Source organism: Lissotriton vulgaris, chromosome 5 (genome assembly GCF_964263255.1).
Source record: "Lissotriton vulgaris chromosome 5, aLisVul1.2, whole genome shotgun sequence".
Classification (NCBI taxonomy): domain Eukaryota; kingdom Metazoa; phylum Chordata; class Amphibia; order Caudata; family Salamandridae; genus Lissotriton; species Lissotriton vulgaris.
In genome coordinates, this window is record NC_141693.1 from 1745265847 (window position 1) to 1745291782 (window position 25936).

Consider the following 25936-nt stretch of genomic DNA (forward strand, 5'->3'; position numbering starts at 1 on the left):
TTGGAAAACAATGCGAGTTACTTCAAAGTGGTGTCCTTTTGAACTATAACTCCTTGGCGACAGGTTGGGCATGTGCTTTTAAAGAGGCCTTTAAATGCAGCTTCCTTAAACAATCAGCTGTCGCAGATTAGTGGACGCTAAGAATGGCAAACTGCATTTTAACCCCTTTGTGATTGGGATGGGCAAGGGGTCGAAGGAGGATGAGCATGAACCTTATGGATTTCTCATCTGGCCTCTTGATGTTGTTGTAATGACAGAGAAAGTTTGATAAATGTCAGGATCTGACAGCCATATTCGCTAAGGGTCGTAATGTTTTTATTAATTTTTGCGTGCGGTATTGTTTTTCTGTCACTTTTCCCGACCTGGCTGCTCTGGGATTGCACCGAGTTCACATAGTGGAACTCGCACCAAACTTTTTTTTACTTAATAGAAAACCCAGTCTTTTGAATGGGCCCCGTGAAGTAGGTGTCTGGTGGGAAGGATGCAGAATAGGGAAAGGAGAACGTTTGAGATTTTAAAAAATGTATGCAGAGGTTTCCTATAATAATCATTTTCTTGTTTCGAATTTGTTTAGGATAGTGTATTCTGCTGTTTGTATCTTGTTTTTAAAAACACGTGTTTTCTTTCTTTCTATAGACCAAATAATCAGAGGCTTCCAGATATCTTTCCACAGAAGTTTAATTGCTGCTATTCTTCTCTTGCCGAAGCCCTCATTCCTCTACATCAACTAGTCTGCAGACACTTGAAAACAAGAGCTTGTTCATGGATTTGGCGAAGGAGATTGTGTCCTTTTTCATGGTTATTCATTGTATTGTATTGCATAGATGGAATCGACTTTCTTCTTACCAGACCTATTCCTTTCTGCCTCCCATAGGAAAAAGGCAGATTTGCTTCTCTGGAGACTGACTGCTAATTAAGGCAAAGACGTCCTCATGAGTTTTACAGCCAACACTTGCCAACTGCTAGTTGGTAGTCAAGCTCTGCATGTACCTGGAATGGCACAGGAGAACAGCCATCAGAGCCAAGTGCCATCCACGTTCTACCATGGTGCCAATCAACAACTTGACTTGATGACCAAAACATGCAAAAGGGAGTCAGGAAGCCCCTTTCCTGTGCTAGGTGACACTAAACTGGTCCAGCCACCTCTGCCGGACACCGAGGTACAGCCCTTCTTCCAAGAACATGTAACAGATGCGGCAGTACAAGCATTGAAGGGAGAACAAGAGAATAATGCAGAATGGGCTGGAGAGGATGGAAGCTACCAAAGGGAGCAGATCATAGTGGAGGTAAATCTTAATAACCAGACGTTAAATGTCTCTAAAAGTGACACTGGTGTTTCTTCTCAGTCCAAAGACTCATCTGTCCTTAATGCCAGCAGTGAAGATGAAGAGGAGGAAGAAGAGGACGATACAGAGGAGGACCTGACAGAAGGAAGTAGTGAAGATGAGGATGAAAACGAGAGTAGCAAGACCAATGTAATTGAGCCCAGCTTGTCAGTGAGAAGAACACGGAGTGTAACATCAGCTACTTCCACCACATCTCCTACTTCCAGTAGCACGCGTGAGCGAAGGAAAAGTGAAGAAACCGCTAAGCGGAAAAAGAAAAAGGATTCAAAAGAGCTGAAAGCCACAGTTGAAAAGACTAAGAGTGAAGAAAAAGAGACACTGGTCTGTGAAAAATGTCCTCGGGTATTCAACACACGCTGGTATTTAGAAAAACACATGAACGTGACACACAGACGAATGCAAATCTGTGATAAATGTGGCAAAAAGTTTGTTTTGGAGAGCGAGCTGTCCCTTCACTTGCAAACAGACTGTGAAAAGAATATTCAGGTACGTCAACTCTCATGGCATAAAGTTTGTGTCTTTACCAGAGATCTGCGGAAGGTACACTCTCCAAGTCACAGTCTCAGACAATAAAAGGTCTAATAGGCATTCATTTTGTAGACATCTAGCCAGGTGCAGTTTACACCTATAAAAAAAAGTGTTCAACCCTGTTAGCTTATACTGTACCCGCTTAGCCCAGCATTCATTATAAGCAAAATTTAGGGTGGGGGCAAGGTTAACAGAGCTGTTTTTTTAGTTAGGGCACAACATTTATTTTTCTTTGCACTGATGATACAGCCCTGCGTGTTATAAAGTAAACAATGTATATTTTTGACACATTCTTATTACATTTTATTTAATGATTTTCATCATATCTGTGCGATCTCTCTTGTTTTGAGTATCAAAGAAACCCCTTTTAGATAGACTTATTTTTACATTTACCTTATTTTTAGGTCGAGCCTGGGCAGCGCTTGCCCTGCTCTGGAGGCATGCTGTATAAGAGTATGCACTTGCAGCTCTGCCCACATTTTTTATTGGCTTGTCTCTTTGTCCTTTGTAAATGCTGGCTTCTGATTCGGTAATCGGCTTGTTATTCCCTCCTTAGTACCGCCTTGCCTTCATTTGTAACCTCCCATGGGGACTGGACCTTTACTTCTGCTATTACACTGTCTGTGTTATTTAGTCTGTAAGCACTATTTCTTTAGTGAGTTTTGTCCTACTGCAGGCACTACGTGCTTTGTAGCAACATTCAGCACGCCATGTGCACTTTCCCTTTCCAAGCAGCCGGGACAATGGCTGCTGCTTCTTTGCAATGAAATGGGTCTTGCATTTAGGAGAGTTAGAGCTATCTGCATTGTAAATGACAATAGCTTAAACTCTAGCAAATGCGACACCTTTTGCTTTACAAATATTTTTTGGTGAGTTGTTTTCAAGCGCCCCATTCCCTGCTTGCACTTAAGAGACCATGCCCCTTTCTTCTGACTCTGCTCATCTAAAGAAAAGGTCATGACCTCTACTAACTGCAAGCGCATTTGCGAGAATTTAAGCTATTCACATTTACAGTGCCAATAGCTCAAAGCCTCTTAAATACAAGACCTATTGCATTGTAAATGCTTGTTTTTTCTTGGACATGGTAGGATCTTGGCAAAACACATAGGGGTGAAAGGGCTCGGAGCTGCAGCATTCTTACTGAGCCTACTCTGCGCATCAGTGGTTTTCTGACTCTTCTGTGCTTGGCTGTACAGGTTTAACACTTACTCAAAAGCTATGGTGTGGGCAGTTTAGATATTTATATGTCTGAAAAAGACTATTAGTTGTAGATTCCTTACCTTAGAGTTACCCCCAGGCGTCAGACTGCATCCAGAGTAATATTTTCGTAGCAGTACCCCTGCACGCCGATAGTTGGTGTCGGTCGACTCTGCGTTCATAGCAAGCATTGTGGTTGCCGGGATGACTTTGTGGTATCTACTTAGACGCCGCCCTCGCGCACTGACGTCAGTTCTTTCTTTTTCTGCACCAGCTAGAGCTGATCCAGAGCGAGCGGTACCGCGAGTCACTTTTCGACTGCTATTTTCCACTTTCTTTTTGAGTAGTGTTGACTACTGGTGCATGTAGGGATGCCATGTCAGACCGGCTTCAAGGCTTGTGACTCCTCTCAGTTACGGACCTGCACCTTGTGTGCCTCTGATGTCTGGAGCTCGACCATGCCCCGAAGTCCTGCTCCGACTGCCGGGCCATAAACCCGAAGTCTTTGCAGGAGCAGTCCTGAAAGCTTCTCGAGGCCCGGCAGTCCCCTCCGTGCCGATCGAGAGGCAGATAGTGGGACCGGTAGCGGAGCCATCACCACTACTCTTAGTCATAATCTTCATCTTCGGGTAAGTCGAAGCACAAGAAGAAGGCGAAGAAGCATCGCCGCTCTTCGTGTTATCCCTGTCCGTCAGCGGACGCGACGTGGGATGCGGATGGTGCTTGCCTGTGGCTCCACCTGCGGAGTCTGCTGGGTCGGCTCAGAGTTTCCCCCTTCCTGGGAGCCGGAGCGACCCCTCTCCCAACATCACAGTTTCTACAAAGCCCTTCATTCCATCTTTGGGATCCCGACTCCGCCGGTGCACCTTCGAACTAAGCGTACTAGGTTGGGGGTTCTAGGCCTTCAATCCCAGCTGCTTCGGCCCGCCGCCCCCAAAGATCCAGACCTGGATCCGGATGGGCACCGGTCGACCCTACGACACCTCCCTTGGCGCCAAGTCCGATCTCTAAACTTCCGACACCGGTTGGGTCCCCAGCCATCATCGACTCCAGCCTCTATCTCGCTAAGGACACGGAGCCGGACCGACGCCAGATCCGGTGCTGACTGGTACTTTTGTACCATTGTTCTATCCTGGTGTTCCTTAACGCCCTGAGTGACAACCAGCTAAGGGTGAGATGGACTGGAAAGGGTCTGTGGATCCTTTTACCGACCAGTTGGATGAAACAAATTGGAGAGAGGATTTGGGTGATGCCAGTTGTCTGGACACCTCACCAGATCTCAGAATGCTTTCTCCCCTTACCGTGTTTACGGAGGAGGGTGCATCTTACGCAGTGGTGTTGCGTAGGGCGGCTGAGACCTTGAACCGCGAGCTTCCTACAGTGGCAGTCAGGACTAACCTCCTGACAGAGGTGCTTCAACTGGCAGCGGCATCTTTGGAGCCCCTGCTGCTGTTCAATTAGACCCTCACTGATATCCTCCTGGGCACCTGTTCCAGGCCCAGCAAAGGGAATCCTGTGGATAGGATGATTGCCCGACACCTCCGCCTGGCCCTATGCAACCCCATTTTCCTCTCCCAACACCCTACCCCTTAGAGCTTGGTAGTCTAAGCCTCTACTTCCAAAGGCGCATTCCATACTGCTCCCCCGATAGGGATTCCAAAAAGCTGGATCATCTTGGGAAGAAGATGTTTTCTTCGCCAGCTTTGGGACGGCAGTCGGTAAACACTGCATGTCTTTTGGGCTGTTAGTCACTCTGTGTGGGATACGGTTGCGCATGTGCTGCCACACTACCCGCAGGAGGCCCAGGCCACTTTCTCATGTTCTGTTGCTGAGGGTAGCGATGCAGCCAAGTTTGCCATTCGGTGAGGGCTGGCCACCCCCGGCTCGCTAGGCAGGACGATTTCCACGTCGGTAGCCCTGAAACGCTACGCCTGGCTGAGGTCCACTGGCTTTTCGGGCGATGTCCAATTGCCTCTTTTAGACATGCCCTTTGATGGCCGTCGCTTGTTTGGCAACATAGGGGACAGCGCGCTTGAGCACTTTAAGGATTCTAGGTCTATGGCCAGATCCTTAGGCCGTGCTGCCACCCGTCCTGCACAGTCTGCTTTTTGCCCCTTTCGTGGCTACGGAAGAGGTGTCCCTCCACGTTCCGCCCAGGGCCACAAGCCTGTGCAAACTGTTAAGCCTCTGCGCGGCCAGGGATGTGGGACCCAGCGTCGTAGGTCAGGGGGCCAGCAGGCCAGTCCACCAGTGCCCCCTCTGCAGCAGCCTCCAAACCTTCCTAGTCCGATCCTCCAGGGACACCATTTGGGCCACACCCTCCCCTTCAAGCCTCCCCTTCCATTCATGCCACCTTAATTCCATTGCATGTCAGTGGATCATATAGCCTTTCTTCGCCAGGAAGTTGCGGCTCTTTTGGCCAAGGGAACCATTGAGTGCGTCCCTGTGCCAGAAGTTGGTCGTGGTTGCTATTCCCCCTACATTCTGGTACCCAAGAAGGACAAAGGCCCTCGTCCTGTCTTAGACCGTAGGGACATCAACCGCTTCCTCCGGAAAGAGAAGTTCAAGATATTGACTTTGGCTCAGGTTTAGTCGGCCCTCGACACTGGAGACTGGATGGTAGCATTGGACTTGCAGGACGCCTATTTCCACATCCCGTACTGCCAGCCCACAGGCGTTACCCACGGTTCACGGTAGGCCACGAACATTTTCAGTTTACCGTGCTCCCCTTTGGCCTTACCAGCGCCCCTCGGGTGTTCACAAAAGTAATGGCGGTGATCGCATGCCATCTGCGCAGATCAGGAGTTCCAGTTTTCTCCTATCTCGACGACTGGCTGTTGAAGGCGGGCTCACTTAGTATGAAAATTGGGGGCCCCTACCTTACAGGATGAACCCTAGCAGGGAAACTTTACTTTTAGAAAACAATTGGCATTTGCACCGGGTTATGTGCAAGGATTTAAATTACACAGTTAAGACGCTGAAAGAAGATTCAGGTACTAATGAATATTTGTATGAGGCGGGCTCACCCCAGGCTGTCGTCTCCCACCTCCAAACTACGGCAGACCTCCTGCATTCGCTGGTGTTCACTATCAAAGTGCCGAAATCACACCGGATTCCCTCTCAGAAGCTCCTCTTCATTGGAGCGTGCTGGACACAACGCAGTTTCGAGCTTATCCTGCCGAGCAGCGAGTTTGGGATATTCGGGCTATGATTCCCATCTTGCTACCTCCATCCCGGGTCTCGGTCAGGCTGACCCTGTGGTAGCTGGGCCTCATGGACTCCTGCATCCTGCTGGTGAATCGTGCCAGGTGGCATATGCGGGCTCTCCATTGGGACCTTAAGTTCCAGTGGGCCCACCATCAGGGTAATCTTGTTTATTGTGTCCAGATCTCGGAGGGCACTGCACACCAATTGCAGTGGTGGCTGACAAACCAGGATTGGGTCAACAGAACAACCCTCTCTCTTCCCCCAACCGGAATTCACAGTGGTGACAGATGCATTACTTCTGGGGTGGGGCGGCCACATGGGAGAGACGGAGACCAGAGGCCTCTGGTCTCCGGCGGAGTCTGGGATCCACATCAACCGTCTTGAGCTCCAGGCGATTTGTCTTACACTAAAGGCATTCCTTCCCTCTGTCTGGGGAAGAGTAGTGCAACAAACAGGGCGGGAGGGGTCGTGGACCCTATGTCTAGAGGCTCTTTGCCTCTGGACATGGCTGAAACATCAGGGCATATCCCTGGTAGTTCAACACCTGGCAGGCTCACTGTACGCCAGGGCGTAGGTGCTTGATGGATCATGAATGGTGTCTTCACTCGGAGGTGGTGCAATGTCTCTTTTAGCAGTGGGGAGAGCCTTGGTTAGATCTATTCGCCACCGAAGAGAAGGCGTAATTTCAGCAATTCTGCATGTTTGAATTTCCAAGGCGGCACTCCCTTGACGACTCTTCTCGTCGCGAGTGGAGTTGCGGTCTTCTATACGCCTTTCCGTCTGTACCACTTCTACCCAGAGTACTGAAGATCAAGCGCGACCGGGCCAAAGTCATTCTTGTGGCTCCGGATTGAGCACGAAGTGTCCGGTATCCCAAGCTGTTACAACTGGCCATCAACCCTCCGATCGCCTCTTCGGGAGGATCTTCTGTCGCAGCAGCATGGGACAGTCCTCCACCCGAATCTGTCCAGCCTCTGCCTCCTTGCGTGGAGATTGAGCGTCGACAGTTGACAGCCTTTGACCTTACTCCCGAAGTCAGTAATGTTATCTTGGCAGCCAGGCATCCCTCCACTATGATGTTATACGCATCTAGATGGAACAAATTTGTGGGTTTGTGCATAGCAAAGGCTGTGGATCCTCTCTCTGCCCCTCTTTCTGAGATTCTTTTGTTCCTCCTTTCTTTAGCCCAGCAGGGCTCTCCTCTGGGCACACTTAAGGGCTATCTCCCAACCATCTCAGCCTTTCTTTGACTTCCTGATCAGCCTTCTCTTATCAATTCCCCTATTTTAAATGGATTTCTTAAGACCATTACTCACCTCTTTCCTCCTATTTCTTTCGTAATGCCTCGGTGGGACTTGAACTTGGTCTTAACATACCTTATATGCTCTCTTTTCGAGCTGCTAAATAATTGTGCTCCGACTTTTAACCACAAAATGTTCCTTTCTGGTTGCCATCACGTCTGCTTTCAGGGTGAGTGAGCTTCAGGCTCTGTCTTCTAACCTCATTTTCTAGCTGTTCATCCTCACAAGGTTGTCCTAAGAACCAGACCTTCCTTTCTTCCCAAAGTGGTTACTTCTTTCCACCTTAGACAGATCATCACTTTGCCCACCTTCTTTCCGCCTCCGCATCCCTCAAAGGAGGAAGAGAGGCTCTACCATCTGGATCCAAAATGTGCGCTGTCCTTATATCATGTATCACACAAGACAATTCTTGGTGAATGATCAACTCTTTGTTGGCTATGTGGGCGCCAAGAAAGGTCGGGCAGAGCAAAAATGGACCACCTCTAGATGGGTTATTCTTTGCATAAAAATCTGCTACTCTTTAGCAAAGAAGGAGCCTTCAGTAGGAGTGGCGACGGCGGCCACTACTGCTTTGGGATGTGGAGTTCCCCTTCATGATATCTGCCAGGCAGCCACGTGGGCATCTCTGCACACGTTCACACAACACTATTGCCTAGATTCTCAAGCCCGGAGTGACAGCTTCTTTGGCCGTTCTGTTCTCCAAGACTTCCTGGTGTGAACTTATTTCGCAGACCCACCTCCGGGGTTGGTATTGCTGGGGTATCTATTCTAAGGTAAGGAACCAATAACTAATAGTCTCTTTCAGATGAACAAGTTACTTACCTTCGGTCACGATATGTCTGTAAGAGGCATATATTAGTTATAGATTCCTTACCTCCCCACCCATCCTCCCCGTTCTGTGAACTGACTTCAGGGTTATGGACTTACTTTCAGGGCCCTAGTTTTGTGCACCAGTGGTCTTTGTCTTTCATGGCTCTGCGCTTCTGGTGTGGAATGTCGTGTAAAGAACTGACGTAGATAACGCAACGTCATCTTGGCGACCACGATGCCGACCACGAACGTGAAGGCGACCGACACCACCTATGGACTCGCAGGGATACCGCTATGAAAATATTTCTCCGGATCCAGTCTGACACCTGGGGCTAGTTCTAAGGTAATTAATCTATAACTAATATCTGTCTCCTACAGATATACTGTTACCGAAAATAAGTAACTTGGGGCTAGATGCAGGTAAATTAGATTTACCGATTCATAAATACCGAGTTTTACCAATTCGGTATTCATGAATCTGTAAATCTAATGTAGGTAATCATTCGAAATCGGCCATTACCGACCGGTATTTGGTCTCCTACAAATAGCCCCTGTTTGTTTAGGCAACAAAACAGGTATGTAAGTGATGTAGTTAAAATCCTAGCAACACTATTCTGCAGTGTGTACCCCATGGGAGTTAAGTTTAGATGGCATTCTTGTGCAATGCAAACAGAGTGTACTCATTATGAACTGTAGTCGAAATCACAATGTAGATAAGCATTGGCAATTCCAACTGTTCTGGCTCATAAATGCACTGTCAAGGCAGACCTAAAACAAAAAATCTATGTACGTTAATCACTACTCTCCTTCCGTCTGTGCTGCTATCCGAGAAAAACACCATAAATTATCTAGTTATCTGAGATACTTAAATAGCAATTTAGTGGCATGCGTGCCTCTGAAAGTACATGCTCAGACAGCTGAATAAATAACCAAAATCTTCACTGCTGAGTGGAGGGCACTTTTTTGTGGAAGAACGCAACTCCTACCCAATTAAAACATGTACTTCTGGTGCCAAACATGTGGGCAGAGCCAAAACCCTCTCCTGGTGTTTCTCACATAATTTTCTGGCGACAGCTGCGCTATCAAGTCGTGGCATAAAAAGGAGTTATCTGAGGCAGTCGTGTTTAAAAAAATGCCAATAGATGACTACAGATTTGAAATCTTAGGACATGTGGTGGATAAAAACATGGCCAACTGCAGCCACTGAGGGTTCTTTACTAGATGTCGTTTAACCTCACAGGATACACAAATTGTACTGGCTGGGAAGTTCCACTAGTAATCCTTACAACAATTCTAACTAGTTTGAGTTTGGTGTTGAACCCTGGTGTTGATGTGAGCAGGTGAGGAGTTTTTGCCTGAGTGATACAGGGGTGGTCTGCTTGGTACGTGGTTATTATGCATAATTGGATGCACAACATTGGTGTGGTTAAAGAGCATTTCCTTACCACATATACAGATTTTTCAGTGATTACACCAGAGGGCCAGAACCCAATTTTTTTTATCCGTTTAAGAGTCGGAAGTTATTGTGCTTATACAAACTTGCCACCTTACAGCCAAATGTGCGTCCTGCCCCATTGGCACTGCATTACCCCCCCCCCCCGATTTCTTTTCCTAACATGGCAACAGAGACTTGTTGCCCGGTAAGGAGCCAGAGCCGTAGAAAAGCTATGTGGGGGTCTAACACAAGCAAGGAAAAATGGCTCCTCTACACTTCAAGTTGGCTAATAGTATAACCATATCAGGGATTAGTGGACAAGTGTGCCATGGAGGAGATGGAGCAGTATGGCCGTCTTATCTATGGGACCTGGTGCCACTACATCTAACCAGTGATAGCTACACCCTAAATCTCTGCAATAAAGATATATATATATATATATATATTTTTTATTGTTCCTCATCTCCACCATGGTACTAATCTGTCAAGATATTCGAACAGGGTAGTCTGGCTCATAGTATGTCTGACACGCTGCCTCAGCACAAGGCTGGAAGGGGCCATGTTCGATGTATGGTTCCGTCAGCACCCCTCAGCAATATCATTCAAACCATTCCACCTTAAGACCCGTTATATATGTGTTAGACAGATATTTACCAATAGCCAGTTACCACCATTGCTTTTGCCACCTGATCGCTGAGTAAGGAGCGAAGAAGTGTTAGCAGAAGAAGTGTATTATGGCTTCGTAATCATTGGCACTGGGGGGGGGGGGGGAAACCCCAGCTCAAACTCATAGGACCAGTATCTGCCAGAATGCTCTTTTATTTGTTGTTCCAGTCCTGGACATGTCCATCGTTGATGTTTGCAACATTGAGGAGCACCAGTCATAGAAAGTCGAGGGAGAAGCCTCTTTCCACTGCTTGCATATTTCTCGTCGGGCCAACAACATGGAATAGAACAATAGGTTATTTTTTGGGCTGCGTTTCTGCTCCATAACTCCGAATATTACCAACCGCATATCTATTACTACGGTGGAGCCTGTAAGAGATGTTAATTTGTTACCTATTGATTGCCAATATGATGTTAACTGTGGGAATTCATAGAACATGTGTGTATCTGAAGCCTCTACTAGGCCACATCGAGCACACGCGACCGGCTCCTCTCTTGTGAATTTAGACAATCTTTGGGGGGAGTAGTATGCCCTATGCAAAATAAAAAGATGATTTGTGCGAAGCCAAGCCGGTTTCACTAAGTCCCAGAGGACATTGCAGGATGTTAACCATAATTCATGTAGATTAACAGGGAACAGAGTAACAGGGTACCCCAAAGTTGATCCGGGAGATGGAATTCACCGTCTATTTCCTCCAAGATTAAATTATAGAAGAAAGAAACCTCCTTTGGTCCTGATGTCTTATCTAGTAGAGAAGATTCCAAATAACTGCTACCACCAATGTGCAAATGGACGCGGCTAGATGTCCGAGAGGATAGTGCTTGTGCACAGCTTTAAATTTGTAAGTACTTCAATCTAGAAAGATTGGGGCCCACTTTACTTACTTACTAAATGTTCCCAGGATAACATAACCCCTTCTACAAGGAAGGAGCCAGAGCCGTAGAAAAGCTATGTGGGGGTCTAACACAAGCAAGGAAAAATGGCTCCTCTACACTCCAAGTTGGCTAATAGTATAACCATATCAGGGATTAGTGGACAAGTGTGCCATGGAGGAGATGGAGCAGTATGGCCGTCTTATCTCTGGGACCTGGTGCCACTACATCTAACCAGTGATAGCTACACCCCTTGCCGAAGTAGGTACAACAGTCTGCCTATACACTCGCCAAATTTAATCTCTGCAATAAAGATATCTTGTTTTATTTTTCCATTTCTATTTTCCCTCCATGTCCTGAGGAAGAAGTGAAAAATACAAAGAAAATAAGCTGTTTTTATTTCTTGTTATGCACTTTACCTGGCTGTGACGAGGAGCAGATGAAAACGACTGTCTTAATCTTCTCCGCCCACCCTTTATGTAAGAAGGGTCTCAAAACAAAAGCTTTTCTTTAGCATTAACAGATTATTCACTGAATCTAAAGTCAGAAGTGGGAATACTTCATCTCATCTTTATTATCATAAATTAGTAATTTTGTATGTGATATAGGAGCAGGACATACTCTGCTCAGTATTAATAGATTATCTGCTGAGATTTGCTAATGGTCCATCTTTTGAAAGACTAAATATTTGTGATGGAAACATAGACGACTTCCAATTGCAGCAGGCCCTCCAGTATCTCTAGCTGTTACTATATTGCGAACGGAACCAAAAGCAATGAACGTTTTACTGGGACTAGGATGGAAATTTATTTTTGATGTACAGATGTTATCATCCTCCTATATTGAAGATCTGATCTATTCAGAAGCCAGGGTTGCTCAAAACTGGTTCTGGAAACCTTTTATCTGGATTGGAGAGAGGCATGCATTTGAAAATTGGCCTTAGAAGTGACTTAGGAACAGGGTGTGTTTTGATTGACACCATATGAGTTATTTGGATTTGTAAAGCGCACCTTCTCATTCTAAGTGCATCAAGGCGCTGGGGCAGGTGTTTAGTTTGTCTGCTGGGTGTTAATTGAAGAGCCAGGTATTCAGCTTCTTGTGTAATTCCAGAAGCGACTAGGAGACCCTTATGTGTAGCGGAAGTTTGTTCCAAGTTTTGGGTGTGAGGTAGGAGAAAGCTAGGCCTCCTGTTGTGCTTTTGTGTATGCAAGGGGTGTGTGCGAGAGAGTAAGGCAGAGTATAGAAGTGCGGTGGGATAGTGGAAGTTGAAGCAGAAGTAAACGTAAGCTGGACCAATGTTGTGCAGTGCATGTGTGAGGAGTTTAAATAGGCATACAAAAACATATTCCCTGAAGGAAGATTTTTTTTAATAAAATACAATAATACCTAGATCTGCTGAACTTAAACAAACTCAAAATCTCTTAAACAATTAAGATCTTTACACATACGAGGCTCACTTTTATGTCGATCGCTTATATACAGTTTATTATATCAAAAACACACCGGGTCAGATGAATTAGAAATAATAACAATTCATAACCATGAGAAGCCAGTGTGCTAGGGGAATCACCCAATATATAGTCTTTTAAAAAAAAAAAATTATAAACATTTTGTGTTAAGAAACACACATTTTTAACAACTTATAATAACTGTGGTGATTATAGTGTTAATGTTTCGGTCCCCAGGTGTCAATGAATACGAGACCATCTTCAGGATGAAGTATCAAGATATTACAACCATGTAGACCCTTGCCATGTAACTAAACGATGAGTATCCCATGACCGTATACTGGATCATAAAGCAAGTACATCTGTCCCCAGTGTAATCGGTCAACAATAAGTATGACCGGTATCAATCATCCAGTTGTAACGCACAATAATAACCTTTGAGGCAAACTAATCAGGGAAGAAAAACCTCAGTGTCATCTGAACACCATGAGGCTTACACGCAATGCTGCTGAGCTGAGAAATTGGGTGTATTTAAGTGTAGCAGATATGTTATTATTGCTATTTCTGCTATTTGCAAAGCACTTCTTCTTTTAGGGGGATATATTTTTGTATATATATATATTCATACCTGGTCTCGTGGGGTTTTATTGCGTTGCCCAAGTGTAGTTAATATGGCAGCGCTTATTTATTGGCAGCCAGTGGAGTACTCTGAGGGATGGCATGTGTGGGTGTGCCATGGGAGGTTCAGGGTGAGTATAGCTGCAGCGTTCTGGATGGTCTGAAGTTGGTGGAAGAAGTGTTTGAGGATGTCGGCATAGAGTGCTTTGCCGTTGCCTAGCCTACTGGTGACCATGGCTTGAGTGATGGTAGGCCTGGTGCTCTTGGGTATCCATTTGAAGATTTTTCTGAGGATGCGTAGTACGTGAAAGCAAGAGGAGATGATGGGTTTGTCCATGTTGGGTTTATTGTCTAAGATGATTCCCAGGTTTCGTCCATGGTTAGTGCGAGATGGTGTTGACTAAGCTCTAACAGCCACCAGGTAGAGTCCCGGGGGAATTTCTTGTTCCTGGAGATCCGCACTTCTGTCTTGAACGAGTAAAGTTTCAAGCAGTTAATTTTCATTTGTTCTGATATGTCCATCATGCATTTGGTGAAGTCTGATCTGGTCATGCTGGACTTGTCTGATATGGAGAAGATGAGCTGGGTGTCATTGGCGTATGAGATGATGGAGATGCCATGAGATTTGGTGACGTCTGTGAGTGGTGTCATGTAATGTTGAACAGGGTGGGGCTGAGGGATGATATTTGGGAGACGATGCAGATCAAATGCTTGGGCACTGATGTGCAGGGAGGGAGTCTGATTTGCTGTGTTCTCCCTGTGAGGAAGAAACCTATCCATATCTCTTCAAGAGTTGGATGTTGGAAGCCTTTTGAATGTACATTTTTGATGAGGCTGGAGTGCGATACGGGATTGAATGCAGCTGAGAGGTCCAGCAGTATGAGGGCAGCAATTTATCCACTGAACAGTAGGGCACAGATCTCACCTGTGGCAGCGATGAGTGCTGTCTCTGTTCTGTGGTTACTTCGAAAGCCGGATTTGTAGTGTTCGAGAACGTTGTGGAGTTCCAGGTGGTTGTTGAATTGTTGGGTGATTGCCTTCTTTATCACCTTCTCTGTGTATGGTAGAAGGGAGATGGGGCAGAAGTTGTTCAGTACCTCTGAGTCCGCTGACCGTTTTTTGAGGGCCGGATAGGTAATGCAACGTGCTTCCAGTCCTTGAGGAAGGTTGCTGTCTCTGAAGGAGTTTGAGTTAGGATTTGCTTATCACAGGTCCTTCTAGGTTTAAATTTGATGTGCACATGGGTCTTTGGGAGCCCCGGAGTGGATTGTTTTAATTGAAGTGGTGTATTCCTCGGTGAGTGTTCTCCAATTGGTTAGTCTTTTGACTGAGTGGTTGTTGAGCAGCTTGCTAATGATGTCCTCAGGGTTCAGTTGTTTTCAAAGTTATTGTAGAGCTTTTCAATTTTACTGTTGAAGACGTTTGAAAGGTTATAGCAGAGTTCCTTGGAGGGGGTGATGGAGTTGGATGAGGATTTTGGGGTGGGAATTCCTTGATGATAGAAAAAATCGCTTTGCCATTGCTGGAGCTGGCTTAAATCCGGTCTATGAGGGAACTTCTCCTGGTTTCTCTCAGGATGTGGTAGTAGTGCCTGAGGGTGGCCTTGTAGGTTGATGTTGCATTGGCTTCATGGGTGGATCGCAATTTCCTTCCCAACTGTTTGTAATCTCTTTTAAAGTCCTGGAGTTTTTTCTTGTACCAGGAGGTCTATTTGTTGGTTCTGCTATGTTTGAGTTTCTATAGGTGCCAGAGTGTCAGCACAGTTGGAGATCACTGGTTGATGGCCTTAGCTGGGTTGCTAGTGGCTAGGTTGGTCCGTTTTGAGTGTGCCGCACAAGTCAGGTTTGCAGCATGAATCTTTCTGGATTCACTAAGCTGTGAATTATTCCGCCATCTAGTGATTGGGTCCGGAAATGTAGTCTTTTTTTTCCCTCTTTTTTTTTTTTTCGTGGCCCTGGTGGGCATTGACATACCACCATTTGGTGTCCTCATGACGTCTACTTGCTTCCTCCGTAAGCTCCCACCTTTGGGTCTGGATCGTTGCTGAATAGTTCCAAAGTTTTGGAAGAAGAATCAAGCAAAATTGAAGAAAATTCGACGAAGAATCAAATTTTCAACCACACCAGACTACAGGTCAGGTACCCGGAGCGACGAGGGAGAAGTTTTAACAAACAAAACTTCGACGTTCGGCGGAGAATGCGCTCGCAGGGGGCTCCCTGAGTGTGGGGATGGACAAAACTCTGTTCACGTTTTGCAACAATTTCCACCACAAGTACGCCAGAAGGATCAGCATCTAGTCTGCAACCTCTGCCTGCCGCTCGACTACAGAAGCGAAGACTGCAACGCCTGCTTGGCGTTTACACCAAAGACCTTCAGAGTAAGGGAGAGGCAGAGAAGGGCGAACCACAACATGCAGGGGCAGGGCCCACCTCCATCGCTACAAGACTTGGACCTCTCCAGTGGAGAACAGGACAACATCGCAGAAGGACCGGAGGACTGCACCGTCGTCGAGGTCCATAAGAAGACGTCGAAGGAGGTAAGGTAGTTGTCGACCCCTAAACATCCAAGAGACGCTCGAGTGAAGCAAAAGCCCCGAGCGACACTCGTAAAAGTGAAGCGAAGTCCTCGAAGGGAGCTCTGCCGCCGAAGCACTCGACGAAAGCAACAGCCTCCAGGGACAGTCAACCGAGCGGATCCTTCGAAAAAGACTCCCAGTTGGCGAAAACCCTCAAAGACGTCAAAGGTTGCCCTCGAGAAGCACACCTCGGCACTGAGGAAAGAAGGGCCGACGTGGTCGACTGCTTTGAAGAGAAGCGTTCCAACCCACGACGCCGAAAAAGCCACCGAGATGGAGAGGAAGAAGAGGTGGTTCGAGGACAAAATGGCGATCATCCTACAGCAGAAAAAGGACTGTGACGAGAAGATGAGCCAATTCACCATCCCGTCGAAACCCGCGGTCGAAGTCGAAAGGGACGATGAAGACGCGGAACCGCCGATAACGCCCGAACCAGTCGAGGGACTGGGAAAAGACTACTATTTCGGGGAAAAAAGTGACAAAGATCTGCAATCCTACCGGGACTCCACGTCTTCAGAGGCACAAGACGGCAAGAACTCGACGCCGAATCACCAAAAGAAGGCATAGACACCTACCCTTCGAGGCCCTAACCCCAGACGACATAGGGATCTACAACATGGTCGTACAGAAGGCTGCACAGACTTATGGAGTGAAAATCGAGGAGGAGAAGCCCAAGGCATGTTTCCTCCTGGAAACTCTACTGCATCAACAGACTAGGCAATTCCTGCCCATGCTCCCTAGTGTGCTGGACTAGGGAAGAGAGACCTTTAAGGAGCAAGCAGTATGCAAAGCTGTGACACCTAGAACGGAGAAGTACAAACATTCTTCAAAGCACCCTGCATACATGCAAGGGTCCGTGCCAGCCGGCTCCATAATTGCAGCAACGTCTAGGAAGAGGGCTAATGTTCCCACAAATGCCGGACCAGTTCCAGACAAGGAGATTAGGAGGATGGATCTCACAGGGTGAAAGGTGGAGAGAAATGCAGCAATACATTGGCACATCACAAATTCCTACGCCCTGATCAAGAGGCACGCATACCAACACTGGGATGAAGTGGGGCAGCTCCTAAAGCATCTACCAGACCAGTACCAGCAAAGTGCAGCTCACCTGGTAGAAGAAGGAAAGAACATGGTAAACACATGCCTGAATTCGGCATTGGATGCTGCAGATACAGCGAGCAGGCTAATGATGATTGGAGTGACCGAGAGAAAACACGAATGGCTCAGAATCTCGGGATTCAAGCCAGAGGTACAAAGCAACATCTTAAATGCACCCTTTAATGGAGAGCAACTGTTCAGCACACCAGCACATCAAGTTGACGCAGCTCAAGAAGGACAACGAAACATCAAGGTCCATTGGAACGTTGCAGTTCAGGGGAATGAGAAGAGGCACACCCACAAGGAGGCTAGGTGGTAGAAGTGGAGGCAGCGTGCGGACCACATCGCACCAAACATTCCAGCAAGGCTACCAAGGAACAACCAAGGCCAGCAACAGGAGGGACAGCAGCAGCAAAACTGGTAGTACCAACCCCGGGGACAGTCCTTTTGAGGGCAAGTTCAAGTTCAGTATTTGTATAGCGCACTACTTACCCAGAGGGTCTCAAGGCGCTTGAGGGAGGGGGGTACTTTACTTATCGAATATCCAAGTTTTTAGGTGTTTTCTGAAGGAGAGGTGGTTCTGTGTAAGGCGGAGGTGGGTGGGGAGAGAATTCCAGGTTTTGGCCGCTAAGTAGGAGAAGGATCCTCCCCCCCCATGGTGGATCTATGGATGCGCGGAATTGCGGCGAGGGCTTGATTGGACGATCGTAGTTGGCGGGTGGGGGTGTAAAACGACAGGCGCGTGTTGAGGCATTCTGGTTCTAGGTCGTAGAGGGCTTTGTGTGCGTGGGTGAGGAGACGGAACATTATTCTCTTGTTGACGGGGAGCCAGTGGAGGTCTTTCAGGTGACCGGAAATGTGAGCTTGGCGGGGGATGTCTAGTATGAGTCTGGCTGAGGCGTTTTAGATGCGTTGGAGTTTTTTCAGTAGTTTGGCTGTGGTTCCGGCGTAAAGGGTGTTTCCGTAATCCAGTCGGCTTGTGACCAGTGCGTGGGTGACCGTCTTTCTTGTTTTGGTGGGGATCCAACGGAAGATTTTTTTGAGCATGCGTAGGATGTTGAAGCATGATGATGAGACGGCGTTGACTTGTCTGGTCATCGAGAGGGAGGAGTCCAGGATGTAGCCCAGGTTACGTGCGTGGTCCATAGGTATGGGTGCAGTTCCCAGGGCCGGTGGCCACCGTGAGTCGTCCCAGGCAGAGGGGGATGAACCTAAGATGAGGACTTCCGTTTTGTCCGAGTTCAGTTTTAAACGGCTGTTCTTCATCCACTCGGCTACTTCTTTCATTCCTTCGTGTAAGTTGGTTTTGGCGGTGTTTGGGTCTTTGGTGAGGGAGAGGATCAGCTGGGTGTCGTCTGCGTAGGAGATGATGCTAAGGTTGTGTTGGCGCGCAATGGATGCGAGGGGACTCATGTATACGTTCAAGAGGGTGGGATTGAGTGATGATCCTTGTGGTACGCCGCAGATGACTTCGGTGGCCTCTGATCTAAAAGGGGGGAGGCGGACTCTCTGGGTTCTTCCGGCGAGGAACGAGATGATCCAGTCCAATGCTTTTCCTTGTATTCCGACGTTGCTGAGGCGTTGTATGAGGGTGCTATGACAGACTGTGTTGAAGGCTGCCGAGAGGTCAAGTAGGATGAGGGCAACTGTTTCTCCGTTGTCCAGTAGTGTTCGAATGTCGTCTGTTGCTGCGATGAGGGCGGTTTCGGTGCTGTGTTTGGCTCGGAAGCCGGACTGTGAGGGGTCGAGGGATTTGTTGGATTCGAGGAAGGGGGCAAGCTGACTGTTGACAGCTTTTTCAATGACTTTGGCAGGGAATGGGAGGAGCGAGATGGGGCGGTAGTTAAGTTCAGTGGGGTCTGCTGTGGGTTTCTTCAGAAGGGCGCGGAGTTCGGCATGTTTCCAGCTTTCCGGGAAGGTAGCGGAGTTGAGGGAGCAATTGATGACGTTTCGGAGATGGGGTGCGATAATAGAGTCTGCTTTGTTGAAAATGTGGTGGGGACATGGGTCGGTTGGCGATCCTAAGTGGATGGAGTTCATCAGGCGGGTGGTGTCTTCAGTGGTGATTGGGTTCCAGGCGCAAAGGTTGTTCGAGGGGGGTTTTGGGTCGGAGGTGGGTGGAGTGGACTGGTCTTCGGACTGGTTTTCAAAGCTGTTATGTATGTCGGCGATTTTGTTGTGGAAGAATGAAGCTAGGGAGTCGCAGAGGTCTTGGGAGGGAGTGATGTCGTTGGTGCCGGCGGTGGGGTTGGTAAATTCTTTGACGGTGTTGAATAGTTCCTTGCTGTTGTGAGTGTTGTTGTCAAGTAGATCCTTGAATGCTGATTTCTTGGTGGATCGGATCAGTTGGTGGTGTTTGCGGGTGGCGTTCTTGAAGGTGGCCAGGTTGTCAGTGGTTGGGTTTTTTCTCCAGGCTTTCTCGAGGGTGCGACAGAACTTCTTGGATTTCTTCAACTTACTTCCTGGTGCCAAAGGTGGACGAAACGCTAAGACCTATCCTAGATCTAAGGTTCCTGAACAAATTCATAAGGACTCAAAGATTCAAGATGACCTCCCTACAAGAGGTAATATCACAAATACAGCAAGGAGACTTCATGGCTACAATAGATTTAAAGGACGCATACTTGCATATCCCCATCAACCACAAACACAAGCGCCTACTAAGGTTTGTGATCAACCAAAGCCACTACCAGTTCACAGTACTGTCATTTGGCCTGAAATCCGCACCACAGGTGTTTACAAAATGCCTAGCAGCTGTCGCAGCATACCTACGAAGGCAAGGGATACACGTATACCCCTATCTTGACAACTGGCTCGTAAAGGCAAATTCGTACGATCAATGCAAACTACACATCAAGCAGGTCATACTAACACTGACTGGACTGGGCTTCTCGATTCATTGGGAGAAATAGTCAACACAGCCAGAGCAAATCAAGATATTCTTAGGGGCAGAGATCGACACCATACAGGTCAAAGTGTTCCCCGGCAGGAAGAGAACATTGGCGATAGTGAAGGAAACACGTCATTAATGCAAGGGGCAAGCTCTGACAGTGAGGATGGTGAGCAAGCTAATGGGAATGATGGCGTCATGCATTCACCTAGTCCAAAATACTCGACTACATGTGTGGCCATTCCAGGAATGGATGCAGCAGCAATGGTCACAGGCAACTGGGAGTTGGAAAGATCTAGTGGTTGTCACACACGCAGTGCATCAGGAAATAGCACGGTGGAACAAACAAAACATATCTCAGGGGAAATCATTCACACAACCAACTCCAACAGTGACCATCACGACGGACACCTCCCAGCTGGGGTGGGGTGCGTATATGCACATGCTTAAGGTGAGAGGGCTATGGTCGCAACAGGATGTGGTCAAGAACATCAATTACCTGGAACTAAAAACTGTGTTCCCAGCCCTGAAAGCATTTTAGAAGCATCTGTACGGAAACAGGGTGTTGATCCAAACAGACAACACCACAACCATGTTCTACATCAACAAGCAGGGAGGAACACAGTCGGTAGCGCTATTGGGGCTAGCACAGGACATATGGACATGGACCATCCCACTAAGGATAGACCCACTAGCAAATTTGTCTCCCAGGGAAGGACAACGTAGAGGCAGACAGACTCTGCCGGCAGACGTCAGCATCCCACGAATGGGAGATCAACCAACAGGAATTACAGAGAGTATTCCGGAAGTGTGGTACACCGCAAATAGACCTATTTGCAACACACCAAAATGCCAACACTTCGCATCCAGACAACCAGACGATCGGTCACAAGGGAATGCACTTTGGATAAGTTGGTCAAAAACATTTGCATACACTTTTCCCCCGATCCCACTGATACACAGGGTACTCAGCAAATGCAGGATCAGCAACAAGTCACTGATACTAATAGCCCCTCAGTGGGCCAGACAGTCATGGTTCTCGCAAATTGTGGAGATGGCGCAGGCACCAGCACACAAATTCCCAAATAAAGGGACCTGTTAACAATGCAGAACGGAAGGGTGCTACACCCAGAGCCAGAGAGCCTCAGCCTGACGGCATTGCTCCTGAAGACCTAGAGTTTGCACACCTCAAACTACCGGCGAGCACAATGGCAATGCTCAGGGAAGCAAGAAGGCCTACCACAAGCAAATGCTATGTAGCAAAGTGGAAGAGAATCTCATAATGGTGCATTAGGGAAAAATTGCAAAGGAAAATCAGAAGTGAGTCGACAGTGCTAAAATACTTAACACATGTACTGCAAAGCAAACTAAGCTACACGTCCCTAAGGGTGCACTTAGCGGCGATTGTGGCTTACACTAGAGGAGAAACGGGGAAAAGTTTCTTCACCTCCCAAGTCGTAAAGAGATTTCTAGAAGGGGCGAAAAGGATCGCACCTCCGAACAGAATGCCAGCACCATCATGGAACCTCAACGTAGTGCTGACCCAATTGATGCAGGCACAATTCGAGGCCATGCACAAGGTTACACTGCACACTAAAGGCAGTCTTTTAGTAGCTATCACATCACTACAGAGAGTAAGTGAGTTGCAAGCTCTAACACTTCAAGAGCCCTCCCTGCAGATACACAGTGATAGGATGCAACTATTCAACAAACATGCTGGGCAACTGTTACAAGTAGCAGCTCATGCTCACTCAACAAGGAAGAAAGGACCTACAATTGCGATTCTAGCTAATCCACCGATTCAAGACATTTGCCACGCTGCAACATGGTCTTCAGTGCACACGGTCACTAAGCACTACTGTGTGGCTATCCAAATGAACAAAGAAGCGCAAGTGGGACAGAAGGTCTTACAACACACATCCAGTAACCAGTGCCCATCTTCCACCCACCCAACACAATAGGGGCAAACCGCTACAAAGTCTATGCACAGCATAGTGAATCCAGAAAGATTCGCGCTGCAAAACGTATAGTTTCTTACCTGTCGGTGTAGTTTTGCAGTTTGAAGACGTTCTGGATTCACTAGCGAACCCATCCTCCTCCGCCGCAAAGATGAGACCGGAGGAAAGGGTTTAAAGATGACCAAGACTTAGAAAATAAGAGGAAAAACAAGAATAACACAAGAAAAGAAAAAAGAATCTGAAGATGGCAACAAAAGGTGGGTGCTTCCGGAGGAAGCACGTCGACGTCACGAAGGACGCCAAATGGTGGTATGTCGAAGCCCACCTGGGCCACAAAAGAAAAGAGCGGGAAAAAAATACTACAATTCTGGACCCAACCACTAGATGGTGGAATAATGCACCGCATAGTGAATCCAGAAAGTCTTCAAGCTGCAAAACTACACCGGCAGTTAAGAAACTATACGTTTTATAGTATTCTGTTCCAGTTCTGACTGGGTTTATTGATGTTGATGGAAGCTTTGGCTTGTGGCATGGAAATTTTTAAATGGTGAAGATTTTGTCTAAAGTGTGTACTGCTTGTGTATGGGGTCTGAGACGAGCTGGGAAAGTTCTTTGTTGTGTATACGTTCAAGGAGGCAGTTGGAGCAGTTGTCGGTGGGGTCTTCCAGGTGGCAAATTGAAATTGCTGAGGAGTAGGACGTCCTTGTAGTTGATGTTGAGGGCGGTGGGGGTGATGAAGTCTGAGATGAGGTTGCTAAAGTTGCCTTGTGAACTGGGTGGTCTGTAAGTCAGGGGGCCCTTCAGGGTGGGATGGTCGGTAGTTTGTAGGTTGAAGCGCATGTGTTCCACAAAAGGGTATTCCAGGTCTGTGGTAGTAGTCCATTTCAAGGCGTCTTTGTGTGTCTTTGTGTATGCTGGCGAGTCTCCCTCCGGGTTTTTGGAGGCAGTCCTGGCATGCAATTTTTTATCCTGCTGGAATGACGATGTTGATAAGGTGGGATTCATCCAGGTGTCTGTTAGGAAGAGTATGTCCAGTGTGCTGCTCCTGAGGAGGTCCCAAATTTTGGAAATGTTTTTTGAGTGAGCGTGTGTTAAATAGCATACGTTTCATGTCTTGCCACGTATCACCCGAAGGTTAACCAGGCGCTGCATGTGAGAGTTTACTGGCATGGTGTGAGGTGGGGTTGTAAGAGAGTGAAGTGCGAGTCTGAGTATGTGGAGCGTGTGATGACCCGTTGCTGCAAGTGAAGTGACAGTGGACACAAGAGAAAGATCCTAAAGTGCTAGGAGGCACAATGCCGCAGCAGCGGGTGGATAGGCAACCTGGGTCAAGCAATTAGAGGGTTGTAGAGTAGCGGCAGAGGATGATCGGACCATGGGTCATGGTGTTTGGCACAGACGTGCTTGAAATTGGCTTGCCATCTGCTCGGACATGCAGCGCCTGCTATTAGGTAGGTCCTGGAAGGGGAAGGAGGGCAGGAGTGCCTGTGAACACAGCTATAAAAAGGCAGGAAGAAGACGCGGGATGAAGCAGAATACTCGGGGCAGCAGGTAAAGAGTCGGGGAGGCAGTAGGAGGATAAAGTGTGGGAGAGGTGTTGGGGGCTGTGGGAAAAGATGGTAAGTCACAAAAGTATGAGGAAGAGTATGAAAAAGGCACAGAAGTAATGCCAAAGTGTAATAGTTGTGTAACTGCTACAAATGATGGACGGAATGCTGAATGATTCAAACATTCTCGTCCAGTCAAGAGATCTGGGTTAATTCATTGTTCTTTTGTCCACTACGCCACCCCAGTTTGGACCCAGCCATTTGCAAATCAGTTTTGACCCTGTGCCTCATGGGAACAGTCCAGAACTGCCAAGCCAGGTCCTCCCAGGAATGGAAACAAGCATCCTGGGACCAGTTTCAGGGTATGTCACCCTACATCAGCCTGGCTAGCTTGACTCCAGTGGCACAGTGAACAAGGGACCAACGTCTCTCCATACCACTGGAGTCAAGCTATCCTGGCTGATGAGGGCTGAAAGCCCGAAACCGGTGCTAGGATGATTGTTTCCAGTCCAGGGAGGTCCTGGCCTGGCAGTTCGGGCTGGACTGTTCCCATTGAGTGCAGGGTAAAGACTGATTTGCATATGGCTGGGTCCAAACTGGAATGGCATGGTGATAAAAAAAAATGATAGATTTAGGCCCAGATCTCTGTGCTGGGTTGAATGTATGACGTTGTTCTGCATTCTGTCCATCAATTGTTCTTTTTGCTAAAGTATAATAGTTGGCACTGAAGTAATAGAAAAGAGTGAGAAAGAGGTCCTAAGGTAATGGGAAAGAGTGAGAAAAGAGGCACAAAAGTATGAGAAAAAGTGCACAAAGTGTGAGAAAGGAAAAAGGAACAGAAGTATGAGAAAAGAGCGGCACCGAGGTGCAAGAGAGCATGTGAGAGGCAGAGGAGGAGAGGCGGAGAGAGATGGTAGCAGGAAGTGAGAAGCAGGGCCTCGAGGCACAAGGCCGGCTTTGAAAGGGCCTTAGATTGGTCGGAGGATCAATCCCAGATAAGTGGGGTAGGGATCTGGGGCCTTGGCCATAGGTGATGCTATGCACTGCAGACAATGGCAAATAGTATAACCTATGGCACACGTATTGAAAACACATTGCCACATGTTATATCACTTATAATGGATACCACTGTTGACCGTGTCCTGGTTTCAGAATTAAACTATGGCTAAGAACAAAGGTGGTGTTGTAGTTAACTTCGCAAATATGGTCTCTTTGAGAATGGGAGTAGAAGTTGACAGCAATTGTGTGTAGGCGTAGTGCATAAGTTACCTGAATGACCTTAAGTGCCTCCTTTATTTTTTATTTTGGGGTTACTTGTCTCAACCTTCACCAATGTAGTCGATTTCAAATGCTGTACATGGCAAATATTTGTAATTTAACAACAGTAGTTTAATTGGAAGAGTCAGGCTTTTTGTTTTCCAGTTTGCTGGGATCCTTTTCCAGTGTGTTTGCTCATTTGTGTATCCATTGACTATGACAACAACCTATCACCAGCCTAGAAAAATTAAGTGATACCAAAGCTGCAATTTGAATGCAAATGCACATATAGTTTGTGTAATTTGGCAACTAACCCCCAGGCTTCTATGGTCGAGCTATTGAAACAAAAGTTATTTACCATAGTTAATACTCTTTCTAATGGATACTCTAACTGAAGAGTCCTCACCTTTTTATACAACACAGGCACTAGACCTTTATTCAGAAGTGCTCCCATATGCCCCTAGGTGGCCCTGACCCTTCCTTCTTGAGGCCACACCCTACTGCTAAGAGCCTGGTAGTACACGGTTCCACTTGCAAGATAGTATCACCAACAATTTAACCGCTTTTGCAGCTATTTTGCCTTCATAGAGGGTAAATGCCCACCACCCCAGCAACAGCCATCCTATTCCTTTGGGGGCCTGGAACTAGCTGCCCCATTCAGACCTGCAGGAACACCGAACCTCGCAGTCCCCAGTCCCCCTGGCACCAGCCTGCAAGCTGCTTTAGTTTTCTCTTAGCGGCACACAACCACCCAATGGGAGACCGGATCAGTCATTTTCTCCACACGTGGTGTTGCAGGGATTCTGCTCAGGAACAGAACAATGCTTGGGACCATTAAACATCAGTATTTAGGAGACTGTGTCACCATACCCCCTCAGTAGCTATGAGCATGAGTCCAACTAGCCATAGTGCCTCACAACACTCTTGACGCTCTCAGGGATTATGGTAACAGGACACACCCTTTTGCTCTCTCACTCGTATTTGTCCACAATACGATAAAAAAAGAGACACTAAGGAAATATACAATGTTTATTTAAACTATTGTTCAATAATTACTCCACAATTATTAAACAAGTAGATGTCAATAATGTTATCCACATGGTTAATAAACCATATATAATAAAGAGCCCTGTCATGTTATCTAACAGATCTACATAAACCCTCACTTGCCATTAAAGCTAA

General features: G+C 47.2%; 1 protein-coding gene across 2 annotated transcripts in view; it reads left to right on the plus strand.

Annotated features, from left to right (window-relative positions):
* Positions 1–25936, plus strand: part of ZNF652 (zinc finger protein 652) — a 372792-nt gene that overhangs the window by 89309 nt on the left and 257547 nt on the right. For both annotated transcript variants that reach the window (XM_086923997.1, XM_086923996.1), the window contains exon 2: positions 637–1832. In XM_086923997.1, coding sequence (XP_086780123.1) covers positions 933–1832 — 900 coding nt within the window. In that variant the 5' untranslated portion in view covers positions 637–932. The remainder of the gene's footprint in view (positions 1–636; positions 1833–25936) is intronic.